At 47.7% G+C, this 17970-nt stretch overlaps 1 protein-coding gene across 4 annotated transcripts in view; it reads left to right on the top strand.

Annotated features, from left to right (window-relative positions):
- amotl2a (angiomotin like 2a) overlaps positions 1–17970 on the top strand; it is a 50709-nt gene that overhangs the window by 17785 nt on the left and 14954 nt on the right. For all 4 annotated transcript variants that reach the window (XM_063046165.1, XM_063046164.1, XM_063046167.1 and 1 more), the window contains exons 4-5: positions 1282–1426; positions 2269–2361. In XM_063046165.1, coding sequence (XP_062902235.1) covers positions 1282–1426; positions 2269–2361 — 238 coding nt within the window. The remainder of the gene's footprint in view (positions 1–1281; positions 1427–2268; positions 2362–17970) is intronic.

The following is a 17970-nucleotide window of genomic DNA, read 5'->3' as shown; positions in this document are numbered from 1 at the left end:
GGGTGGGGGGGTGGGGTTTCATTCATCCATCCCAATTGTAACAAAGTTCAGCCAGAAGTGTGAAGTACCTGAGCTATCTCGACTTCCTTCTGGAATCCCATCACCATAGTCTTCGGTCGCTGCGTGTGATAAACAAGGAAAAATGGGGATACTAGGAACTGCAAAGGCAATGGTTCCAGACCACATCCTGTTAATTACTGTTCAAACATCATCAAAGTGACAGCAGATGCTATCACCAATAACCTCTTCACCAGTATCCATGTTGGGTTCTGCTAGGATCACTCGGCTTCAGACCTCACACGGCCTTTGTCCCAACACGGACCTAAGAAGTGAATTCTAGCGGTGAGGTGAGAGCCACTGCCCTTGACATCAAGGTTTAAAAAGTAATGTTTAGGAGCCCAAGTGAAACTGGTCAATGGGCAGAGACACCAGTAGTCAAGAGTCATACTCCACACAACAGGAGTTGGTTGTCGAGGTCCATCATCCCTGGGCATAGTGGTTAGTGTAATACCTTACAGCATTAATTCCTGCTGCTGTCTGTAAGGAGTTCATACGGTCTCTCCATGACCTTAATCTGTGCCTTGTAAGGCCTGTGTCAGGCCTCTCATAGTCTGAGTCGACGTTCCCTCCCTCCCCCTCCCTCCATGACCATGTAGGTTTCCTCTGGGTGCTCCAGTTCCCTCCCAAATTCCAAAGATGTGTGGGTTAGGGTTAGTGAGTTGTGGGTATGCAATGTGGCACCGGAGGCATGGCAACACTTGCAGGCTGCCAGCACATCCTCAATGCAAACAAGGCATTTCACTGTATGTTTCAATATACATGTGACAAATAAAGCCAACCTTAATCTTAGCTTTTATAATCCTATTCCAGGACATCTGCAGGCAGTGTCCCAACCCCAGCCATCCTCAGCATAAGACCAGAAGTGGGGACATTTACTGATAATTGGATATCCACCTCCTCTTGACATTTCACGGCATTGCCATCACTAATTCCTCCACCATCAATCTACTAGGCAACAATAACATTGGTCAGAAACTTGTCTGGACCAGCAACGTAAATGTCTTTACCTCTCAATTCTTGTGGAGTGAACATCACCCATTTCCTTCCTCACAGGTGACTGTCACTTCTCCCCTCCCTTGCAGGTAATTATCACCAGTTTCCTCCCCTGAAGATGGTCATTGTCTGCCTGCTGCCCTCCCTGTCTGTTAACAGGGAAGTCTTCATTCTATACTGTTAATTTATTACCTTTCACTCATCAACCTTCCTATGGTTACTCTACAGTTGGAGAGAGAGATCCAGAGGATTTCAGAAGCCTATGAAAACCTCATGAAGGCATCAGCCAAACGTGAGACACTGGAAAAAACAATGAGGAACAAAATGGAGGGAGAAATTCGACGGCTTCATGACTTCAATCGCGACCTCAGAGGTAGGGTTTGGGTCTTGCCAATATGACCTGAAATTATATGTTATCATTTAAACCATTCACAAGGGTAAAGATAGCAACAAATGCAATCAAAACAATTAGGGGGAGTAATTAGAAGAATTACGTTAGTATTATCAAAAAATGAGACAATAAAGAAGTTAATTGAGTTAATTCCTTAAACATTATGTAGGCTGCTCTATAATATGTCCAAAAGGTATAATGCACATGAGCCAGACTAGCTCTGCTGTGCTTTGGAGTCCAAATGGTGGTGTGGTTGACTCTACCAAACTGGTCAGTTTGTTCCTGTGCCTGGCCAAGGTGACCAATAATGGGTCTCGGTAGTGGGGAGTCAAGTGTTCTGCCAGGTTGATTGCCTGTCCTCTTCCAGGGTTACATCTGTGTCCATGTGTTCTTGGAAGAGGAGCACATGGTATCTACGGTACAATAGTGGTACAACGGGGGATCGAATGCATAGAGATGACTGTGTTAAATCTTGCAGCTATTAACTATAAAGGGTGTGAATTGTGGAATACTGTAGTATTGTAATTAGATGATGCTATAATCACTAAATACATTGATGTTAAAGAAGGGGAACTAACTGAAGGATGCTGAAAGAATCAATGGGAGAAAAAATCTGGCATTTTAACAAAGAACACGACCTAAAGGAGAATACTGACTGATGTTTTACTTTGACTGTAACACTAATAAGGCAAGCGTAGTGAGTGGAGGGCGTCTTAGTTAAAGGAGCTGTATGATTACCCTGAAATAGCTTGCAAGTGATTTGTGCAACTTGCTGCTTGTCTTTCTAAATTCAATGCTCTTCATGTTTTGTGTTTCCAATGTAGAGAAGTTGGGTTCTGCCAACAAACTGCTGACCAGCAAGGAGTGTGAGGTCTCAGAGGATGGACAAAGCATTCTCAGCAAGTTGATCGTTCAAAGTAAGATGATCTTATTTACCTCAGTTAATCTTGTAACTGTATGTGGGGAAGCCAGTGCCCATGCTGGAGCTGACTAAGTTCACACCTTTCCGCAGTTTAATTTGATCCTGTGCATCAGGAACTCCTCCCATACCAGACAATAATGCAACCAGTTAGAATGTTCACTGTGGTACATACTGTCGAAATTTACAAGAGTCTTTGGTGACAGAGCAAGACTTTTCAAACTCCTAATGAAATATAGCTGCTGTTGTGCCTTCTTTTTAGCTGCATCGAAATGAGGGGCCCAGGATAGATCATCAGAGATGTTGACACCCAAGAATTTGAAATTGCTCACTGTCTCCACTTCTGATCCCTTGATGAGGACTGGTGTGTGTGCCCTCATCTTACCCTTTTTGAAATCCACAATCAATTCTTTGGTCTTACCGACACTGAGTGCAAGGTTGTTGCTGCAACACCACTCAACCAGCTGATCTATCTTGCTTCTGTACGCCTCCTCATCACTATCTGAAATTCTGCTAATGGTAGTTGTGTCATTAGCAAATTTATAGATGGCATTTAAGCTGTGCCTAGCCACACAGTCATGGGTGTGGAGAGAGTAGAGCAGTGGGTTAAGCACACATCCTTGAGGTGCGTCAATGTTGACTGACTATCAGTGAGGTGTAGATGTTACTTCTGATCCACACAGACTATCATCTTCTAGTGAGGAGGTTGAGGATCCAGTTGCAGAGAGAGGTACAGAGGCCAGATTTTGGAGCTATTTGATCAGAACAGTAGGAATTATTGTGTTAAGCACTGAACTACAGTCAATGAGCAGCAGCCTGACATAAGTATTAGTATTGTGCAGGTAATCAAAGGCTGTATGAAAAGCTAATGAGATTGCATCCACTGTAGACCTATTGTGATGATTGGCAAATTGCAGTGGGTTCAGGTCCTTTCTGAGACAGGAGTTGATTCTAGCCGTAACCAGCCTCTCAGAGCACTTCATCACCATTGATATCTGTACTAGAGGTGGAAGCTCCATAAGAGCTTTGAGCAGTAGCCATTCGGAGAGATCGGAAGCTTGAGAGGACATATGCATTCCTATTTGCTGATTGAGTATTAAAAGCAGCGACTCGTGTTTTCTTGGAGTTATGAGCAGTGGCCAATTGGCATCTGGGATTGATTAGCAAGAAAAGAATTGAAGTAAGAGGGGACACGTGGAGCGGCCATTGTTGGAGTGGACAGACTTAGAGTGGAGATTTTGAAGCTTTAGCTCTTCGAGGCTTCAGTCAGAAAAAGCAAAAAACAAAAAGCTGTAGGTAGAGTTTTTCCCCTTCTTTACATTAGCTCAGTAAATGTAAAGAAAGAACAGTAGGGATGCCAGGCAGGATAGTGGAATGCTCTTCTTGCAAGATATGGGAGGCAGGGAGACCTCCAGTGTCCTAAAAAACTACACCTACCAGAAGTGCATTCAGCTGCAACATCTAACACTCTACGTTCAGGGGTTAGAGCTGGAACTGGATGAACTCCAGGCTATTCGGGAGGCTGAGGGGATGATGGATAGGACATATAGACAGGTAGTTGCACCCAAGGTCCAGGACACAGGAAACTAGGTGACAGTCAGGAAGGGGAAAGGGAAAACAGCCAGTGCAGACTCTACCCCTGTGGCTATCTCCCTCAACAACAGGTATATCACTTTGAATATGGTTTGGGGGGGGGGGGGGCATGACCTAACAGAGGAAGGTCACAGTGATCATGTCTCTGCTACTGAGTCTGGTTCTCTGACTCAAAAAGGAAGCAGGGAGAAGAGGCACGTTGTGGTGACGGGATTCATTAAGGGAACAGACAGGAGGTTCTGTGGGTGAGAATAAGATTCTCAGATGGTGTGTTGCCTCATGGGTGCCAGGGACATCTCAGATCAAGTCCTCAGCATTCTTTAAGTTGGAGGGTGAACAGCAAGAGGTTGTGGTCCATGTAGGTACCAATGACGTGGGTAGGCTGAGTGACGAGGTTCTGCATAGGGAGTTCAGGGTGTTAAGTTCTAAGTTAAAAGGCAGGACCTCCTGGGTTGTGATCTCAGGATCGCTATCTGTGCCACGTGCCAGTGAGGCCAGTGAGGAAGATTATACAGGAAGATAATACATGGCTAAGGAGTTGGTGTAGGAAGGAGGCCGTGAGATTTTTGGATCAGGAATCAACAGGTTGAGCATGGTGTAACTAGTCTCCTGAGCTGCATATATTTCAATGCAAGAAGTAACACAGGAAAAGCGGATGAGCTCAGGGCATGGATCAGCACCTGGAATTACAATGTTGTAGCCATTCCTGAGACTTGGTTGCAGGAGGGGCAGGGCTGGCAGCTCAATATTCCAGGGTTCTGCTGTTTTAGACGTGATAGCAGGAGGGATTAAAGGAGGAGGGGTGTCGTTGCTAGTCAGGGAAAATGCCACGGCAATGCCCTGTCAGGACAGACTGCAGAACTTGACTGGTGAGAACTTATGGGTGGAACTGAGAAACAAGAAAGATATGGACATGTTAATGGGGCTATATTACAGACCACTCAACTGTCCAAGGGATTTAGAGGAACAGATTTGTAGAGAGATCACAGGCTGTTACACCAGGTGATTTTAACTTTCCAGATATTGACTGGGAATCTCATACTGCAAAAGAACTAGAGGGAATAGAGTTTATCAAATATGTACATAGAAGTCCCAACGAGGGAGAGTGCGATACTTGATCTGTTATTATGGAATGAGAAAGGTTGCATAGGGGAATACTTTGCATCTAGTCCTGATGAAGGGTCTCAGCCTGAAACATCAACTGTTTACTCTTTTTCATAGATTTCTTCATGGGGCTGCTGAGTTCCTCCGACATTTAGTGCATATTACTTTCCATCTAGTGATCATGATGTCATAAGTTTCAGATTAAGTATGCAAAATGATAGGTCTGGTTTGTGGGTTGAGATGCTGAATTCGAGGAAGGCCAATCTTGATGGTATTAGAAATGATCTGGCAAGTGTAGATTGGGACAGGCTGTTTTCTGGCAAAGCCTTCAAAAGCGAAATTTTGAGAGTACAAATATTGTAAGTGCTTGTCAGAATAAAAGGTAAAGATAATAAATGTAGGGAAGCTTGATTTTCAAGAGATATCAAGGCCTTGGTTAGAGAAAAAAAAGAGATACATAGCAGGTAGGAACAAACGAGGTGCTTATAAGAAATGCAAGGGAACACTTAAGAAAGAAATGAGGAAGGCTAAAAGAAGGTATGAGGTTGCCCTAGCAGACAAGGTGAAGGAGAATTTGAAGGAACTCTACAGATATGTTAAGAGCAAAAGGATTGCAAGGGACGAAAGTTGTCTTCTGGAGTGTGCAGTCATAACAGACAGGGGAAATCTTAAATAATTTTTTTGCATCTGTATTTACTCAGGCGTCTGTAGAAGTGAGGCAAAGTGGAATAAACTTCATTCCCTGTAAAGATTACAGAGGAGGAGGAGGTGTTTGCTGTCTTGAGGCAAATCAGGGTGGGCCTGACAAAGTGTTTCCTCAGACACTGTGGGAGGCAAGTGCAGGATTGCTGGGTCCCTAGCAGAGATATTTATAAATCATCCTTAGCGACAGGAGAGGTGCAAAATGATTGGTGGATAGCCAATATTGTTCCGCTGTTTAAGAAAGTTGAGTTGAGGGCCTCGGTCAGTCAGAATTGACCATGGATCCTAGCGGTCTAGAAACACAAGCCTGAGCTGTACGATATGGAGGTCCTTCTCTAGATGAGCTGCCAACCACAGCTGATGAGCCCCATCTGCCTGAAGTGACTGATTTTAAGGTGCAAGTAATGTGTCTTTGCCTCTTCCTTCTGTCAATAGAAATGGTTCTGCTGGGCTTAGTAACTAAGCACACGTGAAGCCCAGGAGGTAGACTTGGTTGCCAGAGGCTATTTGAGACAGACACCACTGGGAGCATTTAATATGTAGTGGGAGCTTGTCCCCATTAACACTATGATCAGATAAATAGAGGGATAGCTCAAGCAAAGCGGCCAGTGCGTGAGTGGACCAGTGAAGGAGTGGAGCTTTGAGGCTTTGACTCGAGAGGCTTCGACAAGAAGAGGTGGAGGACAAGCTTGATTGCAGTTAGTTTTTACAATGTCTCCTGAGACGGTGATATGCCTCTCATGTGAGGTGTGGCAGTCTTGGGGGAACTCCCCTCTCCCGCAGAGTCACATCTGCCAGAAGTGCATACGGCTGGGCGATCTGGAAGACTGTGTAAGGAATCTGGAGCAGCAGCTGGATGACCTTCGACTCATAAGGGAGAATGAGGCAATCATAGATGAGAGCTACAGGGAGGTAGTCACACCTAGGCTGTCGGAAGCAGGTCGTTGGGTGACAGTCAGAGGGGGGAAAGCGAAGGTGAGCAGACAGGTAGTGCAGAGCACCCCTGTAGCCATTCCCCTGAATAATAAGTTTACCGTCCTGGATACTGTTGGCGGGGATGTGCGACCAGGTGTGAGCCACGGTGGCAGGGCCTCCGGCACTGAGTCTGACCCTGTGGTGCAAAAGGGTGGGATGGAGAAGAGGAGAGCTGTTGTCATTGGAGACTCTGTAGTCAGGGGAGCAGACAGGAGATTTTGTGGACGTGAGAAGGACACCCGCATGGTTTGTTGCCTCCCGGGTGCCAGGGTCCGGGATGTCTCTGACCGGGTGCATGACATCCTGGTACGAGAGGGAAAGCAACCAGAAGTCATGATACATGTTGGGACCAATGACATAGGCAGAAAGAGGGATGAGGTCCTGAAGTGTGAGTTTTGGGAACTAGGCAGAAGGCTGAAGAACAGGACCTCAAGGGTGGCGTTCTCAGGATTGCTGCCAGTGCTACGTGACAGTGATGGTAAGAATTGGAGGAGATGGCAGTTGAATGCGTGGCTGAGGAGTTGGTACAGGGAACAGGGTTTTAGATTTTTAGATCATTGGGATCTCTTCTGGGGAAGGTGGGACCTGTACAGATTGGATGGGTTGCACCTGAACTCGACGGGGAGCAATATCCTTGCAGGTAGGTTTGCTAGCATGGTTCGGGAGGGTTTAAACTAATTTGCGAGGGGGGTGGGACCCAGAGCGATAGAGCAGTGAAAGAAGTGCATGGAGTAAAGCCAGATCTCACATTCAGAGAGGCTTTGAGGAAAGAGAAGCAGAATAAACGGTGTAAAGACAGTAAGGTAGAAGGGCTCAAATGTGTGCACCTCAATGCAAGAAGCATCAGGAACAAAGGTGATGAACTGAGAGCTTGGATACATACATGGAATTATGATGTAGTGGCCATTACAGAGACTTGGCTGGCACCAGGGCAGGAATGGATTCTCAATATTCCTGGATTTCAGAGCTTTACAATGGATGGGGGGTGGGGGAGGGGAGGAGGGGTAGCATTACTGGTCAGGGATACTATTACAGCTACAGAAAGGGTGGGTAATGTAGCAGGATCCTCTTTTGAGTCAATATGGGTGGAAGTCAGGAACAGGAAGGGAGCAATTACTCTATTGGGGGTACTCTATAGGCCCCCTGATAGCAGCAGAGATACAGAGGAGCAGATTGGGAGGCAGATTTTGGAAAGGTGAAAAAATAACAGGGTTGTTATCATGGGTGACTTTAACTTCCCGAGTATTGATTGGCACCTGATTAGTTCCAAGGGTTTAGATGGGGCAGAGTTTGTTAAGTGTGTCCAGGAGGGATTCCTGTCACAGTATGTGGACAGGCCGACCGGGGGAATTCCATACTCGATCTAGTACTAGGTAATGAACTGGGTCAAGTCACAGATCTCTCAGTGGTGAGCATCTGGGGGACAGTGACCACCGCTCCCTGGCCTTTAGCATTATCATGGAAACGGATAGAATCAGAGAGGACAGGAAAATTTTTAATTGGGGAAAGGCAAATTATGAGGCTATAAGGCTAGAACCTGCAGGTGTGAATTGGGATGATGTTTTTGCAGGGAAATGTACTATGGACATGTGGTCGATGTTTAGAGATCTCTTGCGGGATGTTAGGGATAAATTTGTCCCAGTGAGGAAGATAAAGAATGGTAGGGTGAAGGAACCATGGGTGACAAGTGAGGTGGAAAATCTAGTCAGGTGGAAAAAGGCAGCATACGTGAGGTTTAGGAAGCAAGGATCAGATGGGTCTATTGAGGAATATAGGGAAGCAAGAAAGGAGCTTAAGAGGGGGCTGAGAAGAGCAAGAAGGGGGCATGAGAAGGCCTTGGCGAGTAGGGTAAAGGAAAACCCCAAGGCATTCTTCAATTACGTGAAGAAAAAAAGGATGACAGGAGTGAAGGTAGGACTGATTAGAGATAAAGGTGGGAAGATGTGCCTGGAGGCTGTGGAAGTGAGCGAGGTCCTCAATGAATACTTCTCTTCGGTATTCACCAATGAGAGGGAACTTGATGATGGTGAGGACAATATGAGTGAGGTTGATGTTCTGGAGCATGTTGATATTAGGGAGAGGAGGTGTTGGAGTTATTAAAATACATTAGGACAGATAAGTTTCCGGGGTCTGACGGAATATTCCCCAGGCTGCTCCACGAGGCGAGAGAAGAGATTGCTGAGCCTCTGGCTAGGATCTTTATGTCCTCGTTGTCCACGGGAATGGTACCGGAGGATTGAAGGGAGGCGAATGTTGTTCCCTTGTTCAAAAAAGGTAGTAGGGATAGTCCAGGTAATTATAGACCAGTGAGCCTTACGTCTGTGGAGGGAAAGCTGTTGGAAAAGATTCTTAGAGATAGGATCAGTAGGCATTTGGAGAATCATGGTCTGATCAGGGACAGTCAGCATGGCTTTGTGAAGGGCAGATCGTGCCTAACAAGCCTGATAGAGTTCTTTGAGGAGGTGACCAGGCATGTAGATGAGGGTAGTGCAGTGGATGTGATCGATAATGGATTTTAGTAAGGCATTTGACAAGGTTCCACACGGTAGGCTTATTCAGAAAGTTAAAAGGCATGGAATCGAGGTAAGTTTGGCCAGGTGGATTCAGAATTGGCTTGCCTGCAGAAGGCAGAGGGTGGTGGTGGAGGGAGTACATTTGGATTGGAGGATTGTGACCAGTGGTGTCCCACAGGGATCTGTTCTGGGACCTCTACTTTTCGTGATTTAACGACCTGGATGTAGGGGTAGAAGGGTGGGTTGGCAAGTTTGCAGACGACACAAAGGTTGGTGGTGTTGTAGATAGTGTAGAAGATTGTCAATGATTGCAGAGAGACATTTTTAGGTTGCAGAAGTGGGCTGAGAAGTGGCAGATGGAGTTCAACCCGGAGAAGTGTGAGGTGGTACACTTTGGAAGGACAAACTCCAAGGCAGAGTACGAAGTAAAAGGCAGGATACTTGGTAGTGTGGAGGAGCAGGGGGATCGCGGGGTATATGTCCACAGATCCCTGAAAGTTGCCTTACAGGTGGATAGGGTAGTTAAGAAAACTTATGGGGTGTTAGCTTTCATAAGTCGAGGGATAGAGTTTAAGAGTCGCGATGTAATGATGCAGCTCTATAAAACCCTGGTTAGGCCACACTTGGAGTACTGTGTCCCGTTCTGGTCACCTCACTATAGGAAGGATGTGGAAGCATTGGAAAGGGTACAGAGGAGATTTACCAGGATGCTGCCTGGTTTATAAAGTATGCATTATGATCAGAGATTAAGGGAGCTAGGGCTTTACTCTTTGGAGAGAAGGAGGATGAGAGGAGACATGATAGAGGTGTACAAGATAATAAGAGGAATAGATAGAGTGGATAGCCAGCGCCTCTTCACAAGGGCACCACTGCTCAATACAAGAGGACATGGTTTTAAGGTAAGGGGTGGGAAGTTCAAGGGGGATATTAGAGGAAGGTTTTTTACTCAGAGTGGTTGGTGCTTAGAATGCACTGCCTGCGTCAGTGGTGGAGGCAGATACACTAGTGAAATTTAAGAGACTACTAGACAGGTATATGGAGGAATTTAAGTTGGGGGCATATATGGGAGGCAGGGTTTGAGGGCCGGCACAACATTGTGGGCCGAAGGGTCTGTACTGTGCTGTACTATTCTATGTTCTATCACTATGATGACCTTAAGGAACCTTAAGAAAGACTCTAAACATAAAACAGGAAATTATAGGCCAGTGAGTCTGACGTCCATGGTGGGAAAGTTATTGGAAGGTACTCTGAGGGACTGGATATGTAAGTATTTGGATAGATATGGACTGATTGTCAGCATGGCTTTGTGGGTGATAGGTCATTTTTAATCGTTTTTCGAGAAAGTTACCAGGAAAGTGGATGTAGACGAGGCAGGGTATTTGACAAGGTCCCACATGGGAAGTAGGTCAGAAAGGTTCAGTCGCTCAGAATTTCAAGATGAGGTAGTAAATTGAATTAGACATTGGCTTTGTCAGAGAAGCCAGAGAATGGTAGTATATTGTTGCCTTTCTGACTGGAGGCCTGTGACAACTGGTGTGCCTCAGGGATCAATACTAGGCCCTTTGTTGTTTGTCATTTATATCAATGATCTGGATGATAATGTGGTTGACTGGGTCAGCAATCTTGCAGATGATACCAAGATTGGGTGTATAAAGGGCAGTGAGGAAGGCTATCATGGCTTGCGGAGGGATCTGCATCAGCTGGAAAACTGGGCTGAAAAAAGGCAGATGGAATTTAATACAGAGAAATGTGAGGTGTTGCACTTCGGTAGGACTATTCAGGGTAAGTCTTCAACAGTGAACAGTAGGGCAATGAGGAGTGTGGTAGAATAACAGAATCTGGGAATACAGGTCCCTAAATTAGTGTCACAGGTAGATAGTGTTGTAAAGAAAGCTTTTGGCACGTTAGCCTTCAGCAATCAATGTGCTGAGTACAGGAGATGGGATGTTATGTTGAAGTTGTATAAGACATTGGTGAGGCCTAATTTGGAGTGCAGTTTTGGTCACCTACCTACAAGAAAGATATAAACAAGGTTCAAAGAGTACAGAGAAAATTCACAAGAATGTTGCTGGGTCTGGAAGAACTGATTTATAAGGAAAGATGGAATAGGTTAGGACTTTATTCCTTAGAAAGTAGAAGATTGAGAAGATATTTGATAGAGATGTACAAAAGTTATGAGGCAAATGCAAACAGGCTTTTTCTACCGAGGCTGGCTGGGAATACAACCAGAGGTTATGGGTTGTGTAAGGTGACAAGTTCAAGGGGAACATGAGGGGAAATTTCTTCACTCAGAGCTTTGTGAGTGTGTGGAATGAGCTGCCAGCACAAGTGGTGCATGCGAGCTCAATTTCAGCATTTAAGTGGAATCTGGATAGGTACATAGATAGGAGGGATATGGAAGGCTATGGTCCCAGTGCAGGTCATTGGGAGGAGCAGTTTAAGTAGTTTTGGCATGGACTAGATGGGCCAAAGGGCCTGTTCCTGTGCTGTATTTCTCTATGACTCTATGAGAAGATGCGCATGCAATCCCTTGAAGAGGCTTCCCTTCCCCTCCTGCCATCACTGAGCACTCTAACCTTGTGCATTTGTGCTGCTCCTACAGTCCAATCTGGCGTTTCTTAATGTAACTAAATACAGGCTAAAAATGCATCCCTGTGGTCCCAGGGGATGGTAGTGTTCTTGTATAATGAGAGATTAACTCAATAGGTCTGTGTTCTCTAAAGATCCAGAAGAATGAGAAAAGATTTCAGCAAAACCAACAATTTGTTAAAGCTACATGCATCAAAGTTGCTGGTGAACGCAGCAGGCCAGGCAGCATCTCTAGGAAGAGGTACAGTCGACGTTTCGGGCCAAGACCCTTCGTCAGAACCCATTTGTTAAAGCTCTTCACAGCCAAGAAGAAACTTCCCTGTAACCATTGAAGCTGAGACTGGAGACAGAGTTGGAGAATGAGGAATAGGCATTTGGGATTTAGGTGTGGAGGTACTTTCTTGTGCAGAGGTGGTGAACCTTTGAAATTCTCTCTCCTAGAGGGATGTGGAGGTTCAGTCACTAAATTCATTGAAAAGAGGCTGGGGATGATTAGAGGTAATAGTTGAGGGACATAGAGTTGAGGGAGGAGGTCAGCCATGACCTTGATTAACAGTTCAGCAGGCTGGAACACTCCTTCAGTTTCAGACCTTGTGTGTGATGTGGCGCTTTGTTTGGTTCAACACAGTTGTAAGCCTGTGTTAAACAGCTCTTGGCACTTCAGCACACCCTGTGTGATAAATAATAGCAATGTAGATTCCTTGTACACCTCGGGTGACTTGGCCTGCCACTGCTGATCCTCACCCACCAACCATTTGCTCTGAAAGAAGGTGGCAGAGTTCTGTGCAGAAGAATTAGCTTAGCACTTACACGTGACATACCTTGAGCAGGGTTACTAATGTGTCCTTAAGAAGTCAGACAGAAAGCAGTGAGCAGGCACTGCCCTCTGGGTGCATGGTGCTCTGTTGAAAGCTGCCAGTCTGCAGTTTGATCTTCAGCTTTGAGACTCTGCAAAAACAACAAGGGAAAGTAGAAGCCTAAGAAACTGGGGTGGAAAACCTGTTCAAGCCAATGGCTAAGCATTAAATTCCACTGGCATTTTACATCCCTTGTACAGGTTATTGGTTGACGCAAACACATTAGCATTTCTGGCTCTGGAGCTGGTTAGTTACTGATGAGTTATGATAATTAGAAATGAGCATTTGACCAGAAACTGTTCCTCGTGGGATGTACAAGGTCTTTTGGTCTGAGGCACATGAGGACTTTGGTTCCTGCATCAGCCTCTTACACAACATGGTTTGCACCCCCCCCCCAATACACATCACCCCAACCCCCGTACACATCACCACGCTGTCCACACCACCCCCCCGTACACACCATCTCCCCATACAGACCACCCCACCATCCCCCCTACACATCATCCCCCCTGTACACACCATCCCCCCCTACACACCATCCCCCCCTACACACCATCACCATCCCCCCCTACACACCATCCCCCCCTGCACACCATCCCCCCCTTCCCCCCCTACACACCATCCCCCCCTGCACACCATCCCCCCCTACACATCATCCCCCCTGTACACACCATCCCCCCCTACACACCATCCCCCCCTACACACCATCCCCCCCTGCACACCATCCCCCCCTGCACACCATCCCCCCCTGCACACCATCCCCCCGTACACACCTTCCCCCCGTACACACCGTTCCCCCCGTACACACCGTCCCCCGTACACACCGTCCCCCGTACACACCGTCCCCCGTACACACCGTATCCCCGTACACACCGTATCCCCGTACACACCTTATCCCCGTTCACACCATCCCCCCGTACACACCTTCCCCCCGTACACATCACCACGCTGTCCACACCATCCCACTGTATACACCACCCACCATACACACCATCCCCCCGTACACACCTTCCCCCCGTACACACCTTCCCCCCGTACACACCGTTCCCTCCGTACACACCGTCCCCTCCGTACACACCGTATCCCCGTACACACCGTCCCCCCCTACACACCATCCCACCGTACACATCACTCCCCTTATCCACACCATCCCCCCGTACACATCACCATGCTGTCCACACCATCCCCCCGTACACACCATGTCCCCCCTGCACACACCGTTCCCCCCCCCGTACACACCACCCCCCTGTGCTCATCACACCCCCGTACACACTGTCCCCCCATACACACCACCCCCTGTACTTATCACCCCCCTGTCCACACCACCCTCACCGCCGCCCCTCCCCGTACACAATACCAGCATCAATTCTACTTGCAAAATCCTTCTCACTTCCAGAAAATCATCCTCTACATTGAGACTGAGCAATGCTTAGCCACAAAGACAGAGAATTATACAACACTCCCTAAAGCCCAACCTGTCCATGCTGGCCAAGGTACCTTCCTGAGCTGGTCCCATCTTCTTCAATTTGAACCATATCTCTCTGGACTGTTTCTGCTTATGTACTTACTTACTTAATCGATCACCCCTAGTGGGGACTTTGGCCACCTGCAGTATCTTGCTGGTGTCCTCTGTCCTGGGCCAGTCTTTTAATGTGTCCCTGGGTGCAGCTCATCTTCGAAGATCATTCCTTTCCCAGGGATGAGGTCTTTGGAGCTTCTGTAGATGTTTCCGTAGCTCTGTGTTTTATACTGTACAGGATGGAGTTGCTAGCCCTATGCCTTACCCACCTCCTTTCACTTCTGGCCTTAGGACAGTCCACGGTGGAGATTTTCTGTCTGTGTACCTGTACAAATGTCTTAGAAGTTCTTTTGGTAGGTCATTCTATTTGCCCATCACCCTCTGTGTGGAAAATTTGCCTCTTGGGTTCCTTCTAAATCCCCCCTATCATCTCTCATATCAAATCTATGCCCTCTAGTTTTACACGACCTCATAGGAAAGGCCTCTGGCCTTGTCTATGCCTTTCATGATTTTATAAAACTACTTAAGTCCACCACGTAACAGTCCCAGCCTATCCAGTTTTTTATTGTAACTCAAACCTCCAATCAAGTCACATCCTTGTGGCTGTTTTGCACCCTCTCTGTTTTAGAGTCACAGGATAGAGTACTGAACCAGGCCGCTCCGCTCACCATGCATCTGCTGGACCACGTACCAGTTAGACAAATTCCACTTACTTGTACTTGGTCTGTAGTATCCTACGTATCGCTCTGACTCCATCACCCACCTGCTGCACTCAGAATTCCAGCCACCCTCCGGAGAGAAAGGTTCTCCACATTTTAGCCCCCTCCATCATTGACAGGTGAAATGATTTTCAATCAGTCTGGTCCCTGAGTTGCTGTCTGAGTGTTCACTAGCAGGTAGCTGTCCCACATATACGGAACCTGGAGCCAGTTGGCTCAAAACCCATCAAGCCCATGACTGTTTCAAAATCTGAATTCAGTTCAAGGCATTTGATATAAATGAGTAGAATTACTACAAAGCTGCGGCATTGTCCTCGCTCTCAACAATTGAACCAGTGCCCCTGAGTGAAGGCAGCCTGTGGTTTGGCCCCTCCTGGATGGTAATGAAACACTGAATATAGTAGTGAGGTACAGAGTTTGTGATTGAGGCTTCACAATCAAGGGACTGATTAGTGAGTGAGCACAGTGTGCTTGTTGCTTTGAGTTCTAATAGACACATTTTGAAATAGGTGGTGAAGTATGTGGCTTATGGCGAAATTTTCTTATCACTTTCTCTAGATGTTGGGAAGTGGTGGTGGGGACAGATGTTGGGAAGTGGCGGTGAGGACAGATGTTGGGAAGTGGCGGTGGGGACAGATGTTGGGAAGTGGCAGTTGGGACAGATGTTGGGAAGTGGCGGTGAGGACAGATGTTGGGAAGTGGCAGTGGGGACGGATGTTGGGAAGTGGCGGTGAGGAAGGATGTTGGGAAGTGGCAGTTGGGACAGATGTTGGGAAGTGGCGGTGAGGACAGATGTTGGGAAGTGGCGGTGAGGACAGATGTTGGGAAGTGGCGGTGGGGACGGATGTTGGGAAGTGGCGGTGGGGACGGATGTTGGGAAGTGGCGGTGAGGACAGATGTTGGGAAGTGGCAGTTGGGACAGATGTTGGGAAGTGGCGGTGAGGACAGATGTTGGGAAGTGGCGGTGGGGACAGTTGTTGGGAAGTGGCGGTGGGGACAGTTGTTGGGAAGTGGCGGTGAGGAAGGATGTTGGGAAGTGGCGGTGGGGACGGATGTTAGGAAGTGGCGGTGAGGACAGATGTTGGGAAGTGGCAGTTGGGACAGATGTTGGGAAGTGGCGGTGAGGACAGATGTTGGGAAGTGGCGGTGGGGACAGTTGTTGGGAAGTGGCGGTGAGGAAGGATGTTGGGAAGTGGCGGTGGGGACAGATGTTGGGAAGTGGCAGTTGGGACAGATGTTGGGAAGCGGCGGTGAGGAAGGATGTTGGGAAGTGGCGGTGGGGACAGATGTTGGGAAGTGGCAGTTGGGACAGATGTTGGGAAGCGGCGGTGAGGACAGATGTTGGGAAGTGGCGGTTGGGACAGATGTTGGGAAGTGGCAGGGTGGCAGTTGCTGGCCCTTCCTGCACTCAGTCCTGCCAGTGATCAGTTGAACACATCACTACCTAATTTATGGGAGTCATAACAAATTCCCATGTCTCCGCTAGTCCTCAGGGACAAGACCCATCTAGATTCATGTTTTCCCCCAAATAAGATACCTCCCTCACTGAACTGAGCAAGCCCAGCCCCTGGAACCCTGCTAGTGTGTGACTGGGCTGTCAGTTGACAGTTGTGCATTAGAAAAACAGATTCTTGTTAGTCACAGATGAGCAAGTGTCATGCTCAACAAGTCCAACATAAAGGGAATGTTTTCTGTTAACCCTGATCCAGCCACATTCATTTCTTGCAAGCACCCTAGGAATGAACAAGCACAGCTGTTCCCGCAAATAATTTGACCAGTCTGAGTGTGTGTGTGTGTGTGTGGTGTCTGTGTGTGTGTGTGTGTGAGGTGTGTGTGTGGTGTGTGGGGTGTGCGTGTGGTGTGTGTGTGTGTGTGTGGTGTCTGTGTGTGTGGTGTGAGTGTGTGTGTGGTGTGTGGGGTGAGTGTGTGGGGTGTGTGGTGTCTGTGTGTGTGTGTGTGAGGTGTGTGTGTGGTGTGTGGGGTGTGCGTGTGTGTGTGTGTGGTATCTGTGTGTGTGAGGTGTGTGGTGTGGTGTCTGTGTGTGTGTGTGAGAGGTGTGTGTGTGTGTGGTGTGTGGGGTGAGTGTGTGGTGTGTGTGGTGTCTGTGTGTGTGTGTGAGGTGTGTGTGTGGTGTGGGGTGTGTGTGTGGTGTCTGTGTGTGTGAGGTGTGTGGGTGTGTGAGGTGTGTGTATGTGTGGTGTGTGTGTGAGAGGTGTGTGTGTGTGGTGTGTGTGGTGTCTGTGTGTGAGGTGTGTGTGTGTGAGAGGTGTGTGTATGTGGGGTGTGTGTGTCTGTGGTGTGTGTGTGTGTGGTGTGTGGGGTGAGTGTGTGGGGTGTGTGGTGTCTGTGTGTGTGTGTGTGTGAGGTGTGTGTGTGGTGTGTGGGGTGTGCGTGTGGTGTGTGTGTGGTGTCTGTGTGTGTGAGGTGTGTGTGTGTGAGAGGTGTGTGTATGTGGGGTGTGTGGTGTGTGTGTGTGTGTGTGTGTGTGGTGTGTGGGGTGTGCGTGTGGTGTGTGTGTGTGTGTGTGGTGTCTGTGTGTGTGAGGTGTGTGGTGTGGTGTCTGTGTGTGTGTGTGTGAGGTGTGTGGTGTGGTGTCTGTGTGTGTGTGTGTGAGGTGTGTGTATGTGTGGTGTGTGTGTGAGAGGTGTGTGTATGTGTGGTGTGTGAGAGGTGTGTGTATGTGTGGTGTGTGTGGTGTCTGTGTGTGAGGTGTGTGTGTGTGTGAGAGGTGTGTGTATGTGGGGTGTGTGTGTCTGTGGTGTGTGTGTGTGAGGTGTGTGTGTGTGTGGTGTGTGGGGTGAGTGTGGGGTGTGTGGTGTGTGTGTGGGGTGTGCATGTGGTGTGTGTGTGAGGTGTGTGAGAGTGAGTGAGAGAGAGGTGGATTAACAGAGTCATAGTTGTAAAGCTCAGAAATTGGGCCCTTTGAGCCACAGCATCCTTGTAGGCGTTTTTCTGTCTACACTAACCCTATTTGACCATATTAGGACCCTATCTTTCAATGCCTTGCCTATTGTAAATGTCTCCTGAACACAGCAA

This window comes from Mobula hypostoma, chromosome 4, assembly GCF_963921235.1.
Source record: "Mobula hypostoma chromosome 4, sMobHyp1.1, whole genome shotgun sequence".
Classification (NCBI taxonomy): domain Eukaryota; kingdom Metazoa; phylum Chordata; class Chondrichthyes; order Myliobatiformes; family Myliobatidae; genus Mobula; species Mobula hypostoma.
This window is presented reverse-complemented; position numbering and strand designations above follow the sequence as displayed.